The sequence below is a fragment of the Urocampus carinirostris genome, chromosome 19 (genome assembly GCF_059441175.1).
Source record: "Urocampus carinirostris isolate Australia breed hairy pipefish chromosome 19, RoL_Ucar_1.0, whole genome shotgun sequence".
NCBI classification, from domain to species: domain Eukaryota; kingdom Metazoa; phylum Chordata; class Actinopteri; order Syngnathiformes; family Syngnathidae; genus Urocampus; species Urocampus carinirostris.
In genome coordinates, this window is record NC_142367.1 from 13,495,991 (window position 1) to 13,521,777 (window position 25,787).

The following is a 25,787-nucleotide window of genomic DNA, read 5'->3' on the forward strand; positions in this document are numbered from 1 at the left end:
TAGATAGATAGATAGATAGATAGATAGATAGATAGATAGATAGATAGATAGATAGATAGATAGATAGATAGATAGATAGATAGATAGATAGATAGATAGATAGATAGATAGATAGATAGATAGATAGATACTTTGTTCATCCCCGAAGGGAAATTCACATTTCCAGCAGCATCCCTGAGCTGAGAACAATCGAGAACAATCGAAAATAACACGGGAGCTGCTGGAGTGGCTGCCATATATATATATATATATATATATATATATATATATATATATATATATATATATATATATATATATATATATATGAATTTTTTTTTTTAAACTCAAATGTATTACTTATAATTGATAATTTAAAATCAAAGCAGTATTTCAAACTCGTTATTCTCCGACGCTAACTAGCTTTTATTTTTCATTTTGATTGCCGGAACTTTGGTGTCGTTTGTGTTTGTTTCTTTGGGAAATATTTGAGAGGACGCACGGGTTTATCGCTCCACCCGAGGCAAAGGTAAAGAGAACAAACTTCTTTTTTCAATAATGGATTTAATGTCATTAACTGCATATCATTTAACAATTCGATTGTATTATTTTACTTCGTAATTCTTCAAAGCGAAGTTAACTTCTGTTTAGTTCTCATTTTTTTTTCGAAAAGACGCAAAAACGCTATCTTCGCGTTTACCCGTTCAAGAATTCCATCCCGCCGTAAAATATCTATTTCTACATGTCTAGTATTTTTTCCTCCTGCATTCATTTTTTTCCTCTTAGAAGCCGAAGATGAACGTGAACCAAGGTACCGTGGGCAGCGACCCGGTCATTTTAGCCACGGCTGGGTACGACCACACAGTCCGCTTTTGGCAGGCCCACAGTGGCATATGCACGAGAACCGTCCAGCACCAGGACTCCGTATCCTTCAATGGAGAATTGCAAAATTATATTTAAAAGCTTTTCCCGAGCAATTTCTTTAATCAAACGTGTTGCCAGCAAGTGAATTCGCTCGAAGTGACACCTGACAGGAGTATGATTGCTGCTGCAGGTACTGCCTTAGTTGTTATTGCCTCAATTTGCAGTAGACCCCCGGTATATCACATCGAAAGTAATGCAAAGTGAAATTGGTGTATAGCAGAGGGTAAGAAACCATGGTAATCACCAAAACATGTTTTAATACCATGCATGAGCTACAAAATACCGAGGAAGATAACGGGTTTATAGGAGGAATATGGAAACATCGCAAAAAAGATTGTTGGACTTATATTAGGCCTCCACCAAGGATACATTTACAGTTTTGAAGGAGTACAAGATTCTTTATTAAAATTTTGAGAAGTGGAAGAGAGGCGAATACCTGTATTGACAGGGGGTAGTAATGCACCAAACTGAAGGATGCCAACTGCTCTTTAACAGGAAGAAGGAACTCTATAGTAATTAGTTCCAAACCCCGTATTTAGTTAGTACTATTTTATGTGTATTATACATATAGATTATGAAATATCACATTAAATAAATAGATATGAAAAGGAAAAATGAAATTTTATTTACGTTAGATATGCCAGGACTTGAGCTGGTAAAGTGGAGTAATAGGCGGATGCAGAGGTGGTAGGGAATGGCTGATTAAAATAAATCTGATTTTAAAACTTTGTGTGGCTTGTCATGCCCTTTGAATATTTCCTTGCTTTAAAGGGACAATGTTTATTATTTAGGGCCCCCTAGTGGTTATAAACTTATTTCATTCATGCATGTTGAGTTGATGGAGAAGCCACAAGCATGCCATGCTTCTCTGTGGTACAAGAGGGGCCAGGCTGCTGTCTGTCTCGCATTCCAATTGGCTGAAAACAAGTGCTGTTGAATCTATTAATTGCAGATTAGCATCTAATATGTCATCAACCAAAAGGAAAAAGGCAGAAAGGTAACTCTTCTCCTTCTTCTTAATGGTAGTCTCGTTTGTTTTGGTTACGACCATGATATTTAGCAAGGGTAGCGGTCTGTGTTCCCTCTTTGTGTTTATTTATCATCCCCAGCTTTTTTTCCATGGTAATCATGTTTTTCCAGTATCGCAAGTCGTGGGACCCATAACAACTAAATGGAGTGCAAAATATACAGTATTGTAAGGCCGGCTTGTAATGTCTTTACGAAGCACATCAATTATTCGTTATGAACTGAATGAAGAGAAAAAAATCCATAGTGGGAGGAAGTTCAGTTTATGCTTTATTTTTAACCAGTTGAACGTCAAATTCGTATTATCCTCATTTATTTTAGCTGGGATATGGAAACATGAACATGGAATATGATATTTAAAGCGGCGCATCTGTTAAAAGTCTAGAAGACCAGCATTGAGCAAAAGTTGATAAGGATCTTAGAGATGATTTGAATTGTATACAATTTTTGGCACGCTAAATAATTTGTTGTTGAAGTTGCAACGTGGGACTGAAAAACATCACATTGCACGCTATTAAACAAAGGGTGGTAAGGCGAGACGCCATATCCCGGGGGTCCACGTTAAATGCACGTATCGGATCAAAAAAACGTAAATCTCTCTTTTCCCAGGCTATCAGCACATCCGCATGTACGATCTGAACTCCAACAACCCCAACCCGGTGATCAACTACGACGGCGTGAGTAAAAACATTACCTCGGTGGGCTTCCACGAAGACGGCCGCTGGATGTACACGGGTGGAGAAGATTGCATGGCCCGGATATGGGACTTGAGGTACTCCGCCGCTCGTGGCGTTCAACGTTTTCCTCATTTTAAAAACCGAAATTGGCACACAGGTCACGAAATCTGCAGTGCCAGAGGATCTTCCAGGTCAACGCGCCCATCAACTGCGTTTGCCTTCATCCCAACCAGGTTGGTCTAAGTTTTTATGGCGTCGGACGGCGTTTTAATAGCGATCCGGGACTGTTCCCAGGCGGAGCTGATCGTGGGAGACCAGAGCGGAGTGATTCACATTTGGGACCTGAAAACGGACCACAACGAGCAACTCATCCCTGAGCCCGAAGTGTCGGTCAACGCCGTTCACATCGACCCTGACGCCAGTTACATGGCGGCGCTCAACAGCTCGGTCAGTCACTTCCTTTTGATTGTTATTATTCCTAAGTTTTTTTTTCTTTCAAAGTTTGAAAAAAATCTTCTATTACAGGGTAATTGTTACGTGTGGAACCTGGCCGGAGGGATAGGCGACGAGGTGACGCAGATGATCCCTAAAACGAAAATACCGTCTCACAAACGCTACTCGCTACGCTGCAAATTCAGTCCCGATTCCACGTGAGTATTTGTAGCAACTCTATAGAAAATACTGGGATATGAAAAGTGCTTTGATGTTGTCAATTTCTGATATTTAAAGCGGCGCATCTGTTAGGGTCTAGGGCAGGGGGTCTGCAACCTGTGGCTATTCAGTGGCTTCTTTTAGGGAAGCTTGAAAATAGAAGATTATATGAAATATTAAATGCCTATTTTCTATGTATGAATTCCCTTTCTGTTATAATTAAAAAGCTTTCGATTTATTTATTTATTTATTTATTTATTTTTTGCAGCTCCAGACAAATTTGTTTTTATAGTTTTTTTTTTTTTTTTTTTTTCAAGTCAGGTGATACACATCGTCAGCTTGTTAACAGGCTGGCAGGAGCCCGTTAAAGGTCCTGGTGATTGGGCCTAAAATTTCAATCATATTACTCTCAGCATTTTTTTGTAATCATCCATGTTTGGTGCGTGTCCATAATTGTTCTCAGTTTATTTTTCTTTGTGGAGGATCGGCATGGTGGATTCTGTCTCCCTTTTGTGCAATGCAGCCCTCGTCCATGCGCTTGGCTTTGATAATTATGGGTAAAAACAAAAATCAGCGAGAGGGAAGCCCTCTTCCTTCTCACTAAAACACCCTCTCAAAGAATATGAAAATTCGGGCTCGGGCTGTTTCGGACTTCCATACCCGCGGGCCAGGTCGGGCTGGATTTCTTTAGGGCTTATTTTACTTCTGGCTAGAACTGAGGTAGAACTGAGGGTTATGGTTAGTGTTAGAGCTAGGGTCACACTATTGTTATTCTTACAACCTCCCTTGATAGAGCATCAAAAATTATTTTATGTATCTGTTTATATATTCGGTTACCTTTTAGTCTTCTGGCCACCTGCTCAGCCGACCAGACCTGCAAGATCTGGAGGACGTCTAACTTCTCCCTGATGACCGAGCTGAGCATCAAGAGCAACAACCCCGGAGAGACCTCCAGAGGCTGGATGTGGGACTGCGCCTTCTCCGGGGACTCGCAGTACATCGTCACAGGTAGGATTTTGCAACGGAACCGATAGTTTCCGGGCTATTTCGCCGACTGGGATGTTTTTCCTCTGCAGCTTCCTCGGACAATCTGGCCCGACTGTGGTGCGTGGAGACCGGGGAGATCAAACGTGAATACAGCGGCCACCAGAAGGCCGTGGTGTGTCTCGCCTTCAACGACAGCGTCCTCAACTGAAGACCGCGAAAGGTCGTCCAGATTGCTCCTATTTTTCTACTCTTTGTTCAAAAGGTTTTTTGATAAACCTCTTTCCTTCTTTGTTATTTAAATTATTAGTAAAAAAAAGAAACAATTGCAGAATGTTTACGCAGTACGACAACAGTAAGTTACCTGGGAAACTGATGTCATTTCCAGTCAACAGGAAGTGACAACATGGCCACGCCCCCTTAGATGAAGCAAAACAAGTTTAATTCATTTGGTATCACATTTAAACAAATGTGCTTGATGTGATGAATGTTTATTGTTGTCTCACTCACCGTTTCTGTTAATAAAACAATAAATGTATTCATTCAAACAAAAATGTGACCTGAGCTGTAGGCCAAAATGCAAATTAACAGTCCCTCAGAAATTAGACTGATTCCACTCAGTCGTTAAGAAATCACTTTGTTACATACTCGTTAGTTATATCTCATTACACGGAATCTTGTACTTAATTTAACAAATCATTTACACATTTGCATTTATCAGAATGCTTGTTTTACCCTAATATCATTGACAGTGCCTCTCAATCATGAAACTCAAATGCCACCTAGTGGCAAAAATATTTTAATGTTACAGAATACAGTTGAAGTACTTTTAATTTTTTTCACTTTAAATAACGCATCATTTTGTACTCTAACATTGAAAATGTTGTACCAGATTTCTTTAATGATTTTGAAAATGACGGGGGCTCTCAATTGTGAAACAAACACCACCCAGTGGCATAAAAACAACTCAAATGTTGTGAATTCTGGTTAATGTTCTTTCGAATCGCTTCAAATAACGCTTCGCGAACTCGAGTTCCTCATTCAATGATCTTTGAACAAAGTAGTTAAACGTTATTGTTATATATTGTTGATGAAACGACCCCTCTGCCCTCCCAAATGATGCCCAAATGCATATACAAATCTTAAACATGCGACATAGAAAAAATGTCATCCTTTATTGTACAACAAAAGTATTTCAAATACAATTTTCTCTAATACAAGAAGGAAAATTGATGGTATCTTTCCAACATCATACACAAATACCACCTTGTGGTGAAAAAATGACTCAAATGTTACAAGAAACATTAATAAAACAATCCAAACATTTTGATTTGTTAATCGTAACTTCTTCAAAATGAATAAAAACATGTAGAATCAGTTACTCAGGTAGGTAGTAAAAGCAAACGGACACACAAATATTGTTAGGGAAGCAGATATCGATGCAGAAATAAACCAACCTCTGTTTGCTCGGGCCTGAAAAACACAAAACCGAATTTGGTCGTTATTCCGGAGGGGAAAAAATGGGAACGTTTGGGTCCGTTCTCCCTGGTTTTACCTTCGAGCCTCTTAGTCCAGTAGACAGTGCGATCCCGGCAAAGATCCTTCAGAGGCTCCTCTAAGGTGGACTCGTTTCTCGACGCGGCGGACAAAACCCCCAAAAACTCGGTCCGCCTTCGGGTCTCGTTCACCGGCAGATGGAACTGACTCTGCCAGGACACAAATCGAGCCGATAATTGATGTTGTAATGTTCAAAATGACCCAAATTGGTCCAGTTTAAAATTTTGGCCTTTTTCAATGAGCTAATTTTGGTCGTTTTGCACAATAACAAAACTTTTAGGGATATTTTCATTATAATCAGAGTTTTTTTTTTTTTTTTAATTCGGAAGTTGGGTAAATTCAACCCCACGAGTGGATCAGTTCACATTTGACCCAAAATGGGTCATTTTTTACGCAACATTATTTTCAATGTACCGGTTGTTTTGTCCAAAATGAACCATGTTTTTAAAACATGACAGTTTGTTATTATTATTTAGTTCTTTTGGACATATTTTAAATACAACCAGAATGAAATCTTTATTCAAACCAGGAAATTTCGTTAATCCCACCCCATTAGAAGATCGGTCCACCCCTTTAATGCATCAATATCTCTAATGCAACCCAAAATGGTCCGGTTTTACAACTTACAACAGTTTCTTTTTTACTTTACTAATTTGTATCTATTCACACAACTATGTTTTTCAAATATAATAAGGATTGTTTCACCTTGAATAGTTTTTCTTTACATACTACCCAAAATAGTCTGGTTTTACAACATACGACAGTTTTTCTGTAATTTAGCTATTTTTGGTCTTTTTGCTTAATGGAGTATTTCACATCTAAATCAAGTTCCTCTATTTTTTGGATTCAAACCAGGAAGTCAATTCGACCCCACTCGTGGATCGTTCCACTCTTGACCCAAAATGGGTCATTTTTCGCCCAACGTTATCCAAAATTCACTCGCCCAGAACCTTAGCATAGGACTACACACGGTTATTTAAATTCTAACTCGACAACCTAAATGTCGGCGAGGCAGGATTTCAACCCCAAAAGAGTCCGACAAGCTCCGCCCCCATAAACACAGAGCGGTCATTGTGTTTGTAAGGAGAGCTGGAGCTGCAGGGATCAAAGGTTCTCAGGAATCTGGTAAAAGGAACCGGACTCTAAAAAGGGATCTTCTTCGTAGGTTTTCTCCAGAACTGCACTTTAGACTTGTACTTTTAACTCATCTTTTGCAGTTTTCTTTTTTAATTTTTAATTTGGTAAGCAATTGACGAAGCCTCTTAAACACATCCTACCTAGCGGCAAAATAATCACTTGACTTTTACAGACACCATTAAGCAATAGCATGCTGTTGAATGGATATGCAAAGGAGATTGGAACCCCACCCCCTAAAAATGGCAACTTGCTACCTTTTGCTCTGATGACTGGAGAAGGGAGTGCAGGTTCTCGAAGTCGGACGACTCCATTGGCTGGAGGAAGCAGCTCTCCTCCTGGCTCGGCTGGTAACATATTAAACCCTAAATAAAGAGGAAATAATGCCTAAATAAAAAAAGATGGATAAAAATAAGGAGTCAAAAGAAAGAAAAGTGTTGAAAAAAATGAAGATAAGCTAAAAAAGTAAAAAGGAAATAACTTCATTGAAAAAGATGAAATGGGGAAAAAGCAAAATATAATGAAGGTAAAAAAATAGAAATCAAGACGCACAATAAGAAAATATAAAAAGGGAGGAATAAGAAAAACAAAGGGAACAAATATGAAAAGCTGAAAAAAAGAAAAAGGGAGAAAAAAATGAGCAATAGACAAAAAATGGATAAAAATATTAGCACAAAAAAATTGAAACAAAAAAGTAAATAAAAAAAACAAGAAAAGAACAAATCAAAACTAAAAGAAAACAAAAACAAGGGAAAAAAAAGATTAGAAGATGGAAGAATTGAAAAAGAACAAATACACACAAAAAGAATAAATGTAATTGTATCAAACCCACATGTTTGATATCAAAGATGACATAGGAACTTCGATTGTCATCCGTCGCCACGGAAACTGTCACCAAGTCGTTTTGCCGGTCCACGACAGTCGTCTGGTTACGATCCCAAACCCCGGAACTCCCTCGAACCACCTGCCGAAAGGGATTGTCATCTCCTATTCAAATAATCATTGATGACCATTTGCACCTGCTGGTGGCGCTGAAGAAGCCCGAGTCGCCCGGTCAGCGCCAGAACCAGGAGGACCAGGAGCAGGGACCCCGAGAGGCCTACGCCCACCGCTTTTATGTGGCTGTGCCGTGGATCCAGGGGACTTCCTCTCTGGGAAATATTCATCGGCATGGGAGAAAATCCCCGTGAGAATTCAAAGTGACCTCCTTACCTTGCAGCATCTCTGCGAGAGCGTGCCACAGCTCGCCATCCTGCGTCCGTTCCGGGGCTGAGCAGGACCCCGGTTCTGATCCACCTGGATGGGTCTGCCCCTCCCCCTGAAGGACCTCCCACTTCCTCCCCCGTCCCCTCTTTGAGTCAGTCCTAGAATCACCTCGAGCAGTTCCTCTTGCCGTTGGATTATTAAGCTTGTTTGGTGAGCTAAAAATAATGGAGGTGGTGAAATTGTTCGGAGTTACCTTGGTCAAATTAAACAAAGTTGTTTGGTGCGTTAAGGTTTTGGGGCATTTCTTTCAGTTGTGTTAAAATTTATAAAAGTTTTTTGGTGCACCAAGATTTTTTTAGGGAATTCTTGTGGTTGTTTGGTGCAACTAAAAATGTGGGGCTATTTTGGGTGATCCGATATTTAAGGGATTTTTGTTTGTTTTTTTTGGCGCATTCCATTTTTTGATGCGATAAAACAAATTTTAGGGTATCTTTGGGGTCTCTTGGTGCGTAACAATTTCTGGTAGGGAGAAGTATTTTGTTGCCAAAAGATTTTTTAGGGTATCTCTTTGGGTTGTTTGGTGTGCTAAAAATTTTGGTGCGATATCAAAATGATGGTGGTATTTTCAGGTTTTTGCACAAAAATATTTTGAGGGGTGGGTGTTTTGGGGATGTTAAATGCAATATGATGCAATCATTTTTATCGGATTTATTTTGCAGTCATTTGATGTGCTTCATTTTTGGGGCCCCTAATCACAAGAAATATCAAAAGGCTGCACAGACTGATGCAAACCGCAGACTATAATGACACCATCCCCTAATCTAAAACCTACATGAGGGCAAGGGAAAAAAAATCTTAACATGAGGAAAATGAAGAAACCTTGAGAAGCATGTGAGGTAATCCCTCTTCCAGTAGTACTGCGATGGATGGAGTAATAACAAATAATACTCATATTGTCTACATGAAATATAGGTCATTCATAAGCTATAGAATAGAAGTGTGTTTTAAGCCTAGATTTAATCAGTTCCACTGAGGTTGCAGATCAAATCTCAGGGGGGAGAGCATTCCACAGCACTGGGGTCCGAATGGAGAACGCTTTCAAACTTGCGGATCTCTTCTTGGCTCTTGGGATCAATTTAGCGTGTATTATTGAGTTTTTAGGTGTACTAAGATACTTTTTTTTGATGTGCTAAAAATATGGGTTTTTTTTGGTACGATAATTTTGGTGGAATTTGTGGTGGGATAAAATCAAATGTATTTGGAGTTGATTGGTGCAGAAAATTGTGGGTCATTTTTGTTGTGCAAAGAATTTTTGTCTTTACAACAATAAAATGCTGTTGGGGGGTATTTTTGTGTTGAATAATGCTTTTAAGATGTTAAAGGTATTTTGGGGGGGTAGTTTTGTGCAATAAAAAAAATTGGGGTGCGGGGTATTTTCAGGTCGGTTGAGATACGATTTTTGTTCTAAATGGACCCAAATGTTTTTGAGGTGGGTGTCCTGTGTCGGTACAGACAATTGACAAAAGGCATCAAATAAGGCACACAAATTTGATGAATGTTAGAATATTCTTTTAATTTCAATCATCAATAGTTTCCTGTTGTGTACATTTGAAATTAGAGTTTCACAGAGCTCAACTTTAGGGCCTCTGTCTTTTTTTTGTACATCAAAAAATTCATTTTAATTGCAACAGTATTTTGATGTAGGGAACAACATTTGTAATCTCTTCATTTTAAAAACGATCTAACTTATTTTGGAAAAAAATGAAACATGGAAAAATATCTGCCAATCTTCATAGTTGGATTTTTCTGTATAAAAAAATATAATATACTCAAGGAAAAATACACTTAAATCTTGACTGGTACTATACTGCAATAATTTTTTTTAATATAAGGGTCATTTTTAATTTAAAGACTAACATTTTTAATGGTAAAATAATGTATATACAGAAAATAAGAACAAATATCTCCTTGAAAGTACACCGTTTTGCCAATTTAAATACATTTCATAAGTATTAAAATAAATATCTTAAATAATACTTTCCTAAAATTAGCATTTTCTTCTGCCTACCGGGTAAATTAAAAATAAAAACTTAATTGTTATTGTGTCGTAATTTGAAAGCATCAGGAACACTTTCTGAATACATAAAACCATTTTTAAATACTCTAGATTTAAGAAAAAAATATGATTGTATCTTCTGGATAATGCTAATTGAGGAGCATTTTCTTTTATTAAGATATTTGATGCAAAGGCTCAATCGACGGGGACATCATAAAAACATACATGTCAACTTATACGATCCCCATATTCATGTTTTTTTTTAAAACATTGCAAATAGTGTACACTATATAACAATTTTTGTACGGGGAAAACAAATTAAAAACTTTTATTTAACTGATCTTTGCTCTCATCTGGATCGTCTCAGTCACAGATGGCCGACGACAACGTCGTTGAAGATTGCTAATAAACGCATTTTGATTTACAGGTGCATTTGGGCAAGATCGCTTCCATTAATGTAAGATTTACAAAGTTCTGCTTTTCTTCTCTTAATTTAATGCAGACAGCCGTGTGAGGAAAGACGATGGGAACTGATACTTTGACATCCCTGTTGTGACTTAAACTGTGACCGTTTCTGTAGAGTGAACCATCTGTATTACGGATGCAGTCTGCGGAAATCTTGCTGACTCGCAATAACAGGATGCATTGATGCAGTATTTCAACATTACTCACCACTTTCTCTTCCACGGTGAATACGATGGCGTTTTAACATTGACTTATGCTGCTGTTATTTGGTGAATACCACCATGTCTGCTATTTTATAGTTGACATTGGGTCATTTATGTTATACGTGGATATTCTGTGGATTTTGTATTTCCTTTGGGTTATTGGATACGTGAATGCTCCAAATGAAGTACCGCTGGTCTTTTTTGTTAATGACTATAAATATTGTAAAGCTGAGTAAGCGACACTCAATTCAATGCTAATGGGTATAAAACCAAAACGCTGAAAGAATTGTTCATTTGGTAAATGAAATATCACTTTAAAAGGGAAATTGCAATCATGAATAAGGGGAGCTATTTGCTGAGGTTGACAGGTATGATAGACATTTTCTGGGTCTCTCAACCCTCCAGCACCGGCAACAAATCGGCAATGCTCTCCACGTAATAATCGGGCGCCATGGCTCGCTCCTTCGGGCATCCGCTTTCCAGGTTGTGGCGGGCCTCGTCTATTGTGCTGACGCCAGTGAGGGTAAGGAGGGTCTTGAGTCCGCATTGGGATCCCATCAGGATGTCCGTGTCCAGACGGTCGCCCACCATCAGGCAGCGCTCGGGCACCAGACCCCCCCGGGAGGCCGCGCACTCAAACATGAAGGGGCCCGGTTTGCCCACGGTGGCTGCCTGCCGCTGGGCAGCCGTCTCCACCGCCTGCAGGAGGCAGCCCGTGCCTGGGGATAGAACGACCTTGTTGGATACCAAATCGCCACAAGAGGGCGCCAAAGTGAAGCTTTCGCTTTGGTCCCAGTGAGTTAGTTTGGTTTAACTTGCAACAGGAATGTCAAACAATGTAGTACAGCCCACTATACATTTCCAAGTATGCCAAAAAAGGGTACAAATAATATTTGTATAGCTTCCACTTGGAAAGGATATCATGGTGAGTTGTTTCAGGTGTAAACCCAATTTTTTTCCCTGTTCGAGAATAAACGTCTCATGCTTAGAAACAAATCCCTTGTCATGGATTATTATAATATGGAGTGAAGGCTACTAAAATAGGCTCAATAATAAATCAGAATAATAAAAAAACTACAGTAAGCTAAATATTTTAAGCTTATATTCTTTTACTTTCATGCCCCGGACCCTTCTAGACCAGGAATGTCGAGGTAAGCTCGATACTTTCTGTTCTGAGGCGTGCCAGATCAGTTAAAGACTATCAACTTCATATCTTTACTGTTTTTTAGTCCTATGCTTCATCATTTAGCCTACATAAGCAATCTACACTTATTTTAATAAATGATAATGATATGATCTTTTTCTAAACATTTATTCACCAACAGTGGGGAAAAAAACATTTTTATTTTTGGTATTGTGTTTAAACAGTTGCAACAGTAAATGCATTACACCTATAAAAACTCAACACGGCCCTCTAGCAGCCGGAGAGAGAATTTAGTATGCATTTATTTTCCGGATCATAACTTTATAAAAATGACCTCGATGGAAATATCACAAAAATTATATGAAACAAAACTACAGTAACACTGACACTAGAGATAAAACATTCTAATATGGAAATACGGTAAAACAGAAATACAAAAAAAAAATAATACACCAGTAATTTTCCATAAATGCTACAATCATAAAACTACTGAAATACATAAAGACTACGAAAATACTAGATATACAACAAAAAATCTACAAAAGTACTACAGAAATACTAAAAAAAAGTAGTAAAAACATAAAACTACAGTAATACTACAAAAAATATACAGAACTTCAATAAAACTCAGACTTCAGAAATTATATATATATATATATATATATATATATATATATCTCATCTCATTAGCTGCACCGCTTATCCTCAGTAGGGTCGCGAGGGTGCTAGACCCCATCCCAGCAATCATCGGGCAGTGGGCAGGGGACACCCTGAACTGGTTGCCAGCCAATGGCAGAGCACACAGGGTCAGACAACTCACTCACCCATTCACACCTAGGGACAATTTGGACCGGCCAATTCACCTGAAATGCACGTTTTTGGAATGTGGGAGGAAACCGGAATGCCCGGAGGAAACCCACGCAAGCATGGGGAGAACATACAAACTCCGCACAGGAAGTCTGGAGCTGGATTTGAACCCACGCAGGAATAAAGTTGTTTTAGATGGATTTCTTAGATGCAGTGTTTGGGGAAAAGTATCAGAAGCAAGTAGAACTTGTCCTACCTGGCACAGCGGCACCGCCCTCCAAAGGCAACCTGGTGTCCCTGTTGGTGCCCACGAACAAGCAATCGGTCCTCATCAGGTACTGCAAAGCCCGGTTCAGCTTCATGTAGCTGAAATGCTCATCGAATCCTACCAGCACCGCCTTCACGTCCCCCTCCAGGGGCACTTTGGCCCAATCGCTTTGCTTCCCGAACACGGGGTCCGGTCCAAAGCCGGTTTGACGGATCCCGAGCGCCTCCAGCTCCTGTTTCATGGCCTCGCTGCCGATCAGGTAGACTTTCTCGCCTTGCAACTTGCACACGCTTTGCAGGTACATGGCCGAACAGTAGGCGGTTCCGAAGACTTGATCCTCCGTGGCCAGGAAACCCAGCCCGGCCATCTTCTCGGTGTATTTCTTCCTGGTCTTGGTGCTGTTGTTGGTGAGGAAGAAGACTTTCTTGCCGCGTTCCTGGAGCAGTTCGATGACCCGGGGGGCGCCGGGGATGGGCTCGTCGCCCCTCCAAATGACGCCGTCGCAGTCGAACAGGACGCAGTCCACCGAGGCTAGCAGCTGCTTGGCTGCTTCGGTGCCGAGACGGACGCATTTGGACGAGGCCATGACGGAGGAATGCCTTCAGCCGGAATTCTAAAAATAAAACAACGAGGCTATGAGGTGTGACTCAAACCTACTAACGGGGCCATTTTTGCAGGATAAAACTAAAAAATGAATAAAAACCATAAAAATTTCATTTTTTGTCTTAAAATAACTGTAATACTGTAAAGCCGAACCTTCTGTGTGCTAGGAACGAACTCCGCCGTGACTTCCGCACCGGCTTAAAAAGTCAGGACCCACAAAGGAAGCCGCGCCCACAGATTTCCAGGTGTCTTATCTCCGCCTGCTTGAAATCACAAAATAAAACACCCACGCTGACTTGGGTGGTGGGCGATACAGGGAATTCGGGTATCGGTCCGAATCAAATAAATACAGGGAAGTTTCGATCGATACCAATCCGATTCATTTGCTTGGAAATCACATTGAAAAAAAGAAGCGCATGTTGTGTTTTTGTTTTAATATTTGAGCCCAATTGTGTTTCGTGCATAAAAATATAAATCTACTGATTTTTAAAGTAAAAAATTGGAATTTATGACAAAGTTAGAACATTTGAAGTGTCGTTTCTGTTTTTCTAATTCCCCTTCAGTAAGGTAGTGTTTTATGTGGAAATATTTTGATTTTTATGTCTATTAATTAGTGATTGATGTTGTTTTATTATGATGTGCCGAAACAAAAGCCACAATGATCAACGAGCCTTAAGTGTCTAAAAAAAACGAGGGGTGTTTTTTGGTAAACAATAATATTGGTAAATTGGGGCAGCACGGAGGCGCAGTGGTTAGCATGTGTGCGGTACAGTTCTGAGGTCATGGGTTCAAATCCAGCTGAGCGATGATGTACACATCAGTGATAGAGCCCACTGCTCAATCAAAAAACATTATATTAATAATAATGATGAAATACAGAAAAAACACAAAATTGATGTCACCAAATTTTCATCATAGTGCCAAAAACATTTGTATATAATTTTTCATATTTATTTATCATTGCAAATTGTTTTGAGACCCAAAATGCTTGAAATTTGCAGACAGTAAAACTCAGAATCACACCTTCCTGTGCGGAGTTTGTATGTTCTCCCCGTGCTTGCGTGGGTTTCCTCCGGGCACTCCAGTTTCTTGCCACATTCCAAAGACATGTATTTCAGGTGGAATGGCCGGTCCAAATTGTCCCTAGGTGTGACTGAGCGAGTGAGTTGTCTGACCCCGTGTGCTCTGCGATTGGCTTGTAACCAGTTCAGGGTGTCCCCTGCCCACTGCCCGAAGATAGCTGGGATGGGTTCCAGCACCCCCGCGACCCTACTGAGGATAAGCGGTGCAGCTAATGAATGGATGGATTGTAAAATTGGACGGAGTTGGCGAATAGTGAAATTCATCGTTAGTTTCACACCGGTTTGAAAAATCCGGACCGACAAAACAAGCCAAACTCACGGGTGTCTGTCCTATGCCGGACTAAAAATATCAAACTAAAACATGGGCACTTGTTTTCCAGCTTGAGGTTTACAGAAAATCCTTGTATAAAATAAATGTACATTTAAAAAAAAAATCCTTATATTAGGTGTGTTTTATTATTTTTTTAAAACTACATTATTTTTTTTTTCAAAGTTCTTAGCTTTTTTTTAACTTTTGGTTCTTGCTGCTATGTAAATTGCTAAAATGTGTTAAACAGATGTCCTTTAATTGCAATTCGTATTCTTTAAAATAGCAACAAAGCATTCCTTATGCACTATCTCAAAGTCAAAACAAGCCACGCCCACAGCTGGCAGGGCGTCTGTTCTACACCTGACTAAAATATGAATTATTTTTGTTTTAATAGCTCATTGATCATAATCTACATGATTAAAACAGTGAGTAATGTAAATTGAATGGAACATTCATTACCCAAGTAGCGCCGGAATTAAATAAAAACGTGACTGCACAAAATTACAGCCCAATGCCATGTTTATAACTCAAACACGATCTACAAAATTTGCAACTGGAACCAGGATATAATAGCCTCAAAATGAGATTTAACTTCATTTAATGACTAGGCCATTATTAGTATTTAATCCTATTTTTGTATACACTCTTGCAATCTACTTCCACTGATGTGTAACGAAAAACATCCTCCCCTAAACTTTCTAATATTTTTTTTTGCGAGCAAACATAAAAGTAGTACTTTCTGAATATTTCACCACAGTCATTCTCTAATGCGTGTTGTGTCAAAATTGTTGTAGGCAAATACCACACAACCAACCTTTTTAATAGTAAAAACAAACACCCAAAAATTTAAGGCATACCCGTCCAAAACAAGGCAACGTATAACAGTATTTTTGTCAAAAAAAAAATCATCCATTCGTCCCTCTCAGATATGACAGAAAATTCCCTCAAAAAATAAATAAAAAAATCAGTTCATCTGTGTAGCAATCACCTGTTTTTTTTCCCAACAGCTTGGCGAGGATAAAAAATCTCCCCCAGATTCCGCAGCATCCCCCGGCTGTAATAGTTCCTTTTCGGGATGTGCGACTCCGAGTTACAGAAATGGTCGGCGGTGCTCACGGGCTGGCAGTGCTGGCAGGACAGGCCTCGATTTCTGTACCACTCGTTGGAGGTTTGATTGATGAGCGCCAGAAATAAATGGAAGAGCGCGTAACCGGCCAACAGCAGAAAGACCAAGATGACGAAGCCCAGCATCAGGACCATTCGGGGGAAGGTCATGAAGAGATGCTGCCGTGAAGGGGAAGGGAGAGTGATTTAAGAATAAAGAGTGTGTAATAAATCTCCACTAGAAGTCTGTCACTTAGAATGGAGCCGAAGCCACGCAAGACAGAGGCCTGGCGAATAATCCTTAGCAAAATTCGGCAGCCTAATTTCACATTTTTATGAATTTCAACGAGCGACAGGACATCAAAGTTGGTCTCAATCCCCACAAGCGACAACCAATGACGGAGGGAGCTGTGTACACCGGAGCAGCTGAAAAGGCCAATAGCTGGAGTTGGTCAGAGCTAGTGTAAGAAACTAACGGAAGAAGTTACTAAAACGCATGACCAGAAGTGAAAGGCGAGTGACCCTGAGGGACTTGATTTACATGGAGCAACTAATGATAACAATAGCGGCTAGAGTCAAGCCATAGCCTGCCGCCAGCATTAATGTCTCGAGAAGGAATCGGAAACAAGTAATTTCACTGCAATTAGGTGTTGTATCAGTGTCTGAAACTCGTGACAAAAAGTTACCGGACACCAGGGCAGACAACTCTGAAAAGTTGCCTGCCCCATTTTTCACAACTTGAAACACAATAAGACGACTAATCGCAAAAAATAAAAATTGATTGTTGCGAAGTATTAAAGATTGGTTATCAGAATATATAACAGAACAACACTTTAAAATTAAGTTTATTATAAATCTACATATAACATTCATTGCATGTTTTCCATCTGCCATCAGTATGTACCCGTATTTACTCATCTTCATTCATGCAATGTTTGCCTTGCGTCGTCTGCTACAAGCCACGTGAACTCCTCTTCCCACAATGCTTTTAATGTACGATTACGTTTTGTAGCGTCATCAATTTTGCTAGCTTCTTTTGAACATTTCCTCCTGGGCTGAGGTTTTGGCTTGATTCCTAACCACTTATCCATTGTTCTCTGTGCGTCTACTTTGCAAAATGATATGCAAATGCGTGACCTTATAACGCTCGGGAAAGTCCGGAAGCATGAAGTCATTCGATGCGGGCTTCTGATCGGCTGCCGAGTATGCAAATTGCTAAATGATCCGAAATTCCGAAATTTCCAAACCGAACGAAGATATCAGAATAAAGCAAACTTTTTTTTTCCCTTGAAAAAGTTGTCGGGCACCCGGGCAGAGACGTTCTGTAAGTTGTACGCCCGACATAAAAGATGCACGTCCCGGGTGTCCAAGAAGACGTTAATTCAGACATTGGTTGTATACTCTCAGTCGGTATTGAAGTAATCTTGGGGTAAGTCTAACCCTTTGTGGGCTTTCATGAAGGTGCAACTCTACTTAGCGGATTGTCACTATTCACAGGTGGTTCTGGTCCCCATTAAACACGAAAACCAGGGGCATCTCTTTATATTTATTTTACCTGTATGACAAACCGCGGCCCCGCCGGCTGCTGCTCCCCGTCTTCGTCGACGTATTTGGCCCAGAGGAGTCCGGACTGCAGCACGGCGTTAAACAGCGCGTCGGCGGTCAGGAAGGCCAACGTGGCCGCCATTGCGCAAATGCTGATCAAGTAAAGCAGGAAGTAGCTCACGTTGTCGGCGCCGACGCAGTTGTTGACCCAGACGCAGTGGTGGTCGAAACGCTGCACGCAGCGGTCGCACACGCCTCCGACACAAAAGCCATTTCACAACAAATGATATGTTTGTGAGAGGACGCCACAACCACAAAAGGACTCACTGCAATGCTTGGAGCGTGCGGGCTTGATAAGGCGGCAAGTTGGGCAACACACGCCCGGGTGGAAAAGGCGGTTATCGTAGGGGTAAGCGTTCAACTGCCGGGACAGTTTTTTCTTAGTCACGGTGCCTGCCGGAAAAACAAATAATAAAATAAACACACATACATATTTCATATATATATATATATATATATATATATATATATATACACACACATATATATATATATATATACATACAGTGAAGAAAATAAGTATTTGAACGCCCTGCTATTTTGCTATTCTTCCCACTTAGAAATCATGAAGGGGTCTGAAATTTTCATTGTAGGTGCATGTCTACTGTGAGAGAGATAAACTAAAAAGAAAAATCCAGAAATCGCAATGCATGATTTTTTTAACAATCATACAAATAGTATGATATAGCTGCAAATAAGTATTTGAACACCTGTGTATCATCTAGAATTCTGACCCTGAAAGACCTGATAGTCCGCCCATTAGAAGTCCACATGCACTCCATATATCATCCTGAATCAGATGCACCTGTTTGAGGTCGCAAGCTGCATAAAGACACCTGTCCACCCCATACAATTAGAAAGACTTTAATTTGTAACATGGCGAAGACCAAAAAGCTGTCCAAGAGACAAAATTGTACACCTCCACAAGGCTGGAAAGGGCGACAGAGCAATTGCCAAGCAGCTTGATGAAAAAAGTTCCACTGTTGGAGCAATCATTAAAAATGGCTTAACATGACGGTCAATCTCAATCGGAGTGGAGCTCCATGCAAGATATCACCTCGTGGGGTCTCAATAATTCTAAGACAGATGAGGAATCAGCCCGGATCTACACGACAGGAGTTGGTCAATGACCTGAAAAGAGCTGGGACCACCATTTCCAAGGTTACTGTAGGTAATACATACACCAAGACGTCATGATTTGAAATCATGCATGGCACGAAAGGTTCACTTGCTTGAACCAGAACATCTCAAGTTAAGTTTGCATCTGACCATTTGGATGATAGAAGAGTCATGGGAGAGAAAGTTTGGTGGTCAGATGAGACCAAAATATAACTTTAGTTAGTTGACTTATTTGATGTATGCAGAGGGAGGAGGAGACAGCAGATTAAAATTAAAACTTGATTTTAAACCTTTCAACTGCGAGGATTGTTCAGCCCTTAGGGGCCGGTCACACAGACATTTGCGGCTAGAAATTTCTGCCTTTGAGGCAGACGCCATTGGACGCATTAAGATCGTCATTCAGACGAGATACAGCGGTGCTTAACACGCAGTCGGAAATTCGCGCGCGGGTGGCAGCGCGAAATAATTTGGCGCTACTCAAATCTTCAGAGCGCGGGCACACAGCCTTTCACGAGCGTTCTGAGGCTGAACCACGGTCAGAAATTTCTGGCCGTGAAGCAGATGCTGTTGAACGCTTTTGGACGTTTAGAGACCGCCATATAGACGAGATAGAGCAGTGCTTTACTCGCGGTCGGAAATTTTCACGTGGTTGGCCGCGTTCAAATCTTTTGAGCTGCTCAAAAGTTTGAGCACGTGTTAAACCGCGTGCCGCACACGTGGTCAACACGAGGTAATGACGCAGAAATGACGCAGAACGACGTGCTCTGGCCGCGGCCAGGGCGTGCTTACACATGGGTAGGATGGGAAATTTCAGCGGGTAATCGTGGGTGGAGCATGGTAATAGCATGTTCTGCGCCTGTATCGCGGTGTTATTACGTGAAATTAGCGTGTTACGCGTGTGACAGTCAAACGCCTTTCTCCGCGTATAAACAGCGCGAATGCTGAGCACACGTCATTTGTGCTCGTGACGTCAAGGGGGTGAACATGGATCCCCGTCAGCGTAGTTTCTCTTCATTTCGAATAAATCTTTCGGTGCATTCGCAGCTAAACTTTAAATCTGGGACCTCAGCTGAGCCTTTTGGTTGAGAGTAAGAGACCCGGCTCCTGAGCTTTGTAGCGTATTATGAACTGATCGATAATGGATAATGAATAAAGAAGATAGAACAATTTACTTTTATTGTCATTCTTTGTAACAATGCACACAGAACGAAATGTCGATACACCTGACCCGTACAGTTAAACTGTAGCGAGACGATGTAGCCGCAGCCAAACAGGGCGCAGCCATTTTAGTCATTAGGTGACCAAACCCCCCCAATTCCAACCCTTAATGCTGACAGGCAACTTGTGATACGCACAAACATGGTAAAGTTTGAATTTTATGTTTTTGGGCACTGTATTTTTTTTATGGGGAAAATGTGCAAAGAGCTACCAAACAAACATCTGACTCCACACCTTGTATTGAAAATGTGGTAAGGTGGGGTTGTCATATCCCAGGAGTCAACTTTAACCCCCTCCAAAAAAAAAAAAATTCATACCTGGATCTTTGGTAGCGCAAAGGTAGAAGAAGATAGTGTTGACTAGAAGTAGCACGTAAGGCACGCACAAGCTGACCGGGGAGGTGCCCATTTCCAGGCAGAATCCGACCACCTCGTAAGTGAATTCTGCATAGACGGCCCCTTCCAACAGGATGTTCAAATACAAGAAGGTGTTGTTCCTGCAGAGAAAGGAAAAACAGTACTTTGGTATATTGACAAGTCAAATCAGAAAATTGCTCCTGAATTTTGCAATCATTTTTAATACAGGTAAGAGCATTTCCCCCTTCAAATCCATCCATCTGGTATATGCAAAGCTTATCCTCAGTAGGGTCACAGGGTTGCTGGAGCCCATCCCAGATGTTTTTGGGCAGTAGGCAGGGGACACCCTGAACTGGTTTCCAGCCAGTCGCAGGGCACACAGAGACTCACTCGCTCGCTCATTCAGACCCAGCGATGATTTGGACCGGCCAAATTAACCTGACATGCATGTTTTTGGAATGTGGGAGGAAAACAGAGTGTCCAGAGGAAACCCACCCAGGCACGAGAAGAACATGCAAACTTCGCACAGGAAAGCTAGGAGCTGGATTTGATCCCATGACCTCAGAACTGTGCCACGGCTGCCCCCATTTATATCCAATCATGCCAAAATTTCACTAAGAGATTAATCTTAATGCATGTAAAACACACCTTTGATGGAATAACCTGTGAGATGCCCACTGTAGGAAACTCGTAAGCCATTTTGGAGTAAAAGGTGACACGATCTGTAAATGTAAAGAAAAGTACAGTAATTAATGGGCATACTTATTCCAACAGCGCGCCCAAGCGGTAGATTACATAGACTTTAAAATCCTCCCACTCATTACCTTTGACACTGTGTCGAGAATGTAAGTGAAGGGATTTCGTTGCTGCCCAGAATATTTGCAGATTAGAAGGATGCAGGTGAGAACAACTGCAACGTAAATGGCAAATAAAGTGAGGAAATCCATAGCTCGCAGATATAAAACAGTCAATGGCAGCAGTGTACCGCCACAACTGCACTCGTGGTGTGACTGCTTTTAAATTTTCGCTTTCATTTCTCCAAAACAAAAACGCAAAAAAATAATAAATATGAAAACCTCCACTATAAACATATATGGGAAAAACTGTCTCTGTTGAAAACGTTTCGCGAGTTTTGAATACCACTTCCTGTAAACACTACCACTTCCGCCTTTAAAAAAAAAACTTTATCTAAACAGTGGGTAAAGGGTACAAACTGAAGTAAAATAAACTGATACAAACAAACTATACTACAAACGTGATAAAAACGGGTTTTTACTGAGAAATAGTATAACGTCAGGTAAATTAAGTAAAAATAATGCGACTTTCTTGGCATCTCGCAGCGGTCGACGTCACACGTGGGCGTGGCTAAACGCATGTTTGGAAAGGTACGTCAGTTTCATTTATCCATCCATTATCTCCATCGTTTATCTGCACCGCTTATCCTCAGTAGGGTCACAGGGGTGCTGGAGCACATCCAAGCTGTTTTCAGGCAGTAGGCAGGGGACACCCTCAAATGGATGCCAGACAGTCACAGGGCACACAGAGACAGACAACTCACTCGCTCATTCACACAATTTGCATGGGCCAATTTAACTGTTTTTGGAATGTTGGAGGAAACCGGAGTTCCCAGAGAAAATCCCCGCAAGCACGGGGAGAACGTGCAAACTTAACACAGAAACGTTTGATCTCACAACCTCAGAACTGTGCCCCACACACGCTAACCACTGCCCCGCCGTGCTGCCCCAGTTTCATTTATTAAAATAGTAATTATAATTATATATTTTTAAAAAATCAAGTTTAAAATGCAAACAATTCGTGACAAAAAATAAAAAATAAATTGATAGATGGATAGAGTGAGAGAGAGAGAGAGAGAGAGAGAGAGGAGAGGTAGAGGAAGGGAGAGTGAGAGAGAGAGGGGGGAGCGACAGAGAGGGAAGGTAGTGTGAGGGAGAGTGAGAGAGAAAGAGGGGGGCTGTGGGAGAGAGAGGGAGAGAGAGGGAGAGAGAGAGAGAGGGGAGGTAGAGGAAGGGAGAGTGAGAGATAAAAGGGGGCAGAGAGAGAGGGGGGGAGAGACAGAGAGGGCAAGTAGAGTGAGGGGGAGTGAGAGATAGAAGGGGGTAGAGAGAGAGAGGGGGGAGAGACAGAGAGGGCAGGTAGTGTGAGGGAGAGTGAGAAAGAAAGATAGGGGCGGTGCGAGAGAGAGAGGGAGAGATAGAGAGAGGAGGTAAAGCGGGAGAGGGGGGGGGTAGAAGTAGATGGATGGATAGGTAATCACTTAAACAAACAAACAAACAAACAAATAAACATAGCGGCCACAAACCATAAACCAAATTTTCAAGGTATACTTTTTCGTCTTGATATTTATATTTTTTTTAATGATGAATTGAGGAAAGAGGCATTGAAACAGGGCGGCACGGCGGCGGAGTTTGCATATTCTCCCCGTGGTTGCGTGGCTTTCCTCTGGGAACATGCAATTCGGGTTAATTGGTCGGTCCAAACTGTCCCTAGGTGTGAATGAGCAAGTGAGTAGTCTGTCCCTGTGTCCCCTGCCCAACTGCCCGGAGATAGCTGGGATGGGCTCCAGCACCCCCGTGACCCTACTGAGGATAAGTGGTGCAGATAATGGATGAATGCATTGAAACAAACAAACGAAAAAAAACAGATTATAACAGAGTTGAAAAAAACATGAACACTATAACTATAACCAAATAATAACTCCTGTGGTTATATATTTTCTATATAAGTCTTATATAATGAACCTTGACCGTGTTGTTTTCCATGTTTGACATTGCCATCTACTGCCAGATAAAGACCACAACACATCACACGACACTTGCTGGATCTGGTTTCTGTCTTGTCCCGGCACTCATATTACAGCTCATGTTGCCAAAATAAAAAAATAAAAATAAAAACAGAAGTCCCGGAGCTCTTGATGTCGTCCATAAGGTACGAAAATGCATGCTTGAAAATAATACTTTATACAATATTATTCTTGTAACGCAAACTAGAATAAAAAATGAATTCTATTGCAGAAAGTGATTATGGATGTGTTCCAAACATAATACAAGTGCTCCAATACTGAAAGTTACACATGAGTGTGCTAAGATAACTAGATCACTCATTCTTATCGAGTGGCTTAGCTGCCCAACTTTTATTTTAATTAAATGCTGTATTGCAAACGGGGGAAACATTTTGCTCATTAGATATACAATTTTATAATTTTAACAATATTTTCTATTCTCATTTGACTATTAATTTGAAAATGTTTGATATGAACAGTTCATTTAGCTCCATTTTGAGTATTATTATTTCTTAATTGGACAAAAGGATCCCTAGAGCCAAGAAGAAATCTGCAGGTTTTGGCCAATTTGGCCATGGTGCTGTGGAATTCTCTTTCCTCTGAGATTCGATCTGCAACCTTAGTGGAATTGTTTGGAATTAGGCTTAAAACACACTTTTATTCAATTGCTTATGCACGTTGACCTAAGGAAGCTGTCAACCAGACGTTCTGTTATTACCTATATTTACTGTTAATAATGTCTGTGTATTGTCTGTGCAGCCCTTTGAGACTTTTTGTGATTAAGGGCTATACAAATAACAATGACTTGATTTTAAAATATTGAAAATGAGCACTATTAGCGACTCCAATACCTAATGTCACACATGCCTTGGTTAAGAAAAAGATATCCCTCCTTCTTATCTTAGCTGAACAAATTAGTAACTGTAATGAAATAAAAATGAAAAAACAGCACTTAATGTACTAGCTAAAGTCCAAAAACCCCGAGCACATTGCAGAGAGGTAGAGAGGGTAGACTGAGTTTTAGAAAACAAAAATCTCAAAAGCCTGTGCTAATCCTGAGCCATGCGACGAATTAAGCCGAGGATCTCCGGTGCCTCGTGCACATTATGGAGAGTTAGAGAGTGGACACGACCAAGTTGTGGCACTACTTTTATAGAAAAAGCATAACAGAATGTAGACACCCTGAGCCACGCGACTGGTGATTTGCAAAGCTCTCCAATGCTTTCCCCACAATAAGAAGTATGGAGGAGACACAACCAAGTTGTGTTACTACTTTTACAGAAAACGAAAATCACAACAACCTGTACACATCCTGAGCCGTAGGACTGATTATTGCTGCGAACTCCGGTGCCTCTCGCACATTATGACGAGTTAGGGAGAAGACACAACCAAATTGTGTTACTACTTCTGTAGAAAACAAAAATCACAGAAGCCTGTAAACCTCCCTAGCTATTTGAATGATTATACCAGAGCTCTCGGGTGCCTCGCGCACATGATGAAGAGGTAGGGAAGATACAAGACCAAATTATGCTACTACTTCTGTATAAAAAAATAAAACCCAAAACAACCTGTAAACATCCTTAGCCATACTACTTACAATCACCTAGATTTCCAGTGCCTCGTTCAAATTATGAAGAGGTAGAGAGGAGACACGAACAAAATGTGGTACTACTGTATCTCCGCACACATTATGAAGAAGTATAGAGGAGACACGACCAAGTGCCTCAACCATACAATGTGCTACTTCCTTCATCGAAAAAAAAACCCCACTGCTAGTACACATCCTGAGCCATGCAACTGGTTATTGTCAGAACCAGAACAGGGGGTGGACCCAGATGCGTAACGTTTTCACACAAGCTTTATTTTATGGGAATGGGGCAGTCATGTGCATGAATACAAACGCCAGTGATTCGGCGATCGCTGGGCGGAAGAAGAAAGACAAAACAGGAACCCAGAGGCAAACGAGATCAATACAAGATACACGAGCAGATACTGGACGGATGGGGTGTATACCGAACAGGACGGGACAGACATGATCGATACCAGATACACGAGCAGATACCAGACGGACGGGATCGATATCGGACAGGATGGGACGGACAGGATTGATACCAGACTGGAGTCAGATATCAGACAGGACGAGACAGACGGGCTCGATATCGGATACTGGAGACAGATATCAGACAGGACGAGACAGACCGGATCAATACCCGATACTGGAGACTGTAGCAATATATCAGACAGAGACAGATGGGAATGATACCAGTCACTGGAGACTGGAGTCAGATATCAAACAGGACGAGATAGACGGGATCGATATCCGATACTGGAGACTGGAGTCAGATATCAGACAGGACGAGACAGACGGGATCGATACCGGACACTGGTGACAGATATCAAACAGGATCAGATAGACGGGATCGATACCGGACAGGATACACAAGCAGGATACTGGACAGAGTCAAAAGCCACATCTTGCAGGTGCAGAGGTTTGTTGACGGACTGACAA

The 25,787-nt window shown here is 41.0% G+C and overlaps 4 protein-coding genes across 5 annotated transcripts; 1 reads left to right on the plus strand and 3 right to left on the minus strand.

Moving 5' to 3' along the window:
- Positions 1-446: 446 nt before the first annotated feature.
- Positions 447-5,566, plus strand: mlst8 (MTOR associated protein, LST8 homolog (S. cerevisiae)). Its single transcript, XM_088323565.1, has 9 exons — positions 447-508; positions 766-903; positions 982-1,033; positions 2,539-2,701; positions 2,764-2,839; positions 2,901-3,053; positions 3,132-3,256; positions 4,102-4,265; positions 4,334-5,566. The coding sequence occupies exons 2-9, from the start codon at positions 775-777 to the stop codon at positions 4,450-4,452; spliced, it is 981 nt and encodes a 326-aa protein (XP_088179691.1). The 5' UTR covers positions 447-508; positions 766-774; the 3' UTR covers positions 4,453-5,566.
- Positions 5,397-8,203, minus strand: bricd5 (BRICHOS domain containing 5). Its single transcript, XM_088323568.1, has 6 exons — positions 8,145-8,203; positions 7,952-8,083; positions 7,765-7,896; positions 7,190-7,297; positions 5,797-5,947; positions 5,397-5,714 (listed from the first exon to the last, which is right to left on the minus strand). The coding sequence occupies exons 1-6, from the start codon at positions 8,181-8,183 to the stop codon at positions 5,620-5,622; spliced, it is 657 nt and encodes a 218-aa protein (XP_088179694.1). The 5' UTR covers positions 8,184-8,203; the 3' UTR covers positions 5,397-5,619.
- A 1,482-nt stretch (positions 8,204-9,685) lies between these two features.
- pgp (phosphoglycolate phosphatase) lies at positions 9,686-13,929 on the minus strand. Of its 2 annotated transcripts, XM_088323567.1 has the most exons (3): positions 13,838-13,929; positions 13,070-13,694; positions 9,686-11,581 (listed from the first exon to the last, which is right to left on the minus strand). In XM_088323567.1, exons 2-3 carry the CDS (start codon positions 13,665-13,667, stop codon positions 11,256-11,258), a joined length of 924 nt encoding a protein of 307 aa, XP_088179693.1. In that variant the 5' UTR covers positions 13,668-13,694; positions 13,838-13,929; the 3' UTR covers positions 9,686-11,255. The 2 variants fall into 2 exon arrangements, with proteins under 2 accessions (XP_088179693.1, XP_088179692.1); XM_088323566.1 differs by having other exon boundaries at positions 13,070-13,886.
- Positions 13,930-16,040: 2,111 nt separating this feature from the next.
- Positions 16,041-21,662, minus strand: zdhhc4 (zDHHC palmitoyltransferase 4). The gene is made up of 6 exons (XM_088323586.1): positions 21,303-21,662; positions 21,127-21,200; positions 20,440-20,618; positions 18,053-18,178; positions 17,736-17,980; positions 16,041-16,360 (listed from the first exon to the last, which is right to left on the minus strand). The coding sequence occupies exons 1-6, from the start codon at positions 21,423-21,425 to the stop codon at positions 16,061-16,063; spliced, it is 1,047 nt and encodes a 348-aa protein (XP_088179712.1). The 5' UTR covers positions 21,426-21,662; the 3' UTR covers positions 16,041-16,060.
- Positions 21,663-25,787: the final 4,125 nt, after the last annotated feature.

Bases quoted from the DNA above. Each gene is read 5' to 3' on its own strand.
- mlst8 (XM_088323565.1), top strand. From the start codon at position 775: ATGAACGTGAACCAAGGTACCGTGGGCAGCGACCCGGTCATTTTAGCC. The intron at 904-981 runs GTATCCTTCAAT...ACGTGTTGCCAG, and splicing joins CCGTCCAGCACCAGGACTCC to CAAGTGAATTCGCTCGAAGT. The intron at 1,034-2,538 runs GTACTGCCTTAG...CTCTTTTCCCAG, and splicing joins GAGTATGATTGCTGCTGCAG to GCTATCAGCACATCCGCATG.
- bricd5 (XM_088323568.1), bottom strand. From the start codon at position 8,183: ATGGCGAGCTGTGGCACGCTCTCGCAGAGATGCTGCAAG. The intron at 7,298-7,764 runs GTGGGTTTGATA...CTCTTTATTTAG, and splicing joins TCATCTTTGATATCAAACAT to GGTTTAATATGTTACCAGCC. The intron at 5,715-5,796 runs GTAAAACCAGGG...TGTGTTTTTCAG, and splicing joins CTGGACTAAGAGGCTCGAAG to GCCCGAGCAAACAGAGGTTG.
- pgp (XM_088323567.1), bottom strand. From the start codon at position 13,667: ATGGCCTCGTCCAAATGCGTCCGTCTCGGCACCGAAGCAGCCAAGCAG. The intron at 11,582-13,069 runs GTAGGACAAGTT...TTCTATCCCCAG, and splicing joins GGGCGGTGCCGCTGTGCCAG to GCACGGGCTGCCTCCTGCAG.
- zdhhc4 (XM_088323586.1), bottom strand. From the start codon at position 21,425: ATGGATTTCCTCACTTTATTTGCCATTTACGTTGCAGTTGTTCTCACC. The intron at 17,981-18,052 runs GTGAGTCCTTTT...TTTGTGTCGGAG, and splicing joins CGCACGCTCCAAGCATTGCA to GCGTGTGCGACCGCTGCGTG. The intron at 16,361-17,735 runs GTAAAATAAATA...CCTTCACGGCAG, and splicing joins GGCCGCGGTTTGTCATACAG to CATCTCTTCATGACCTTCCC.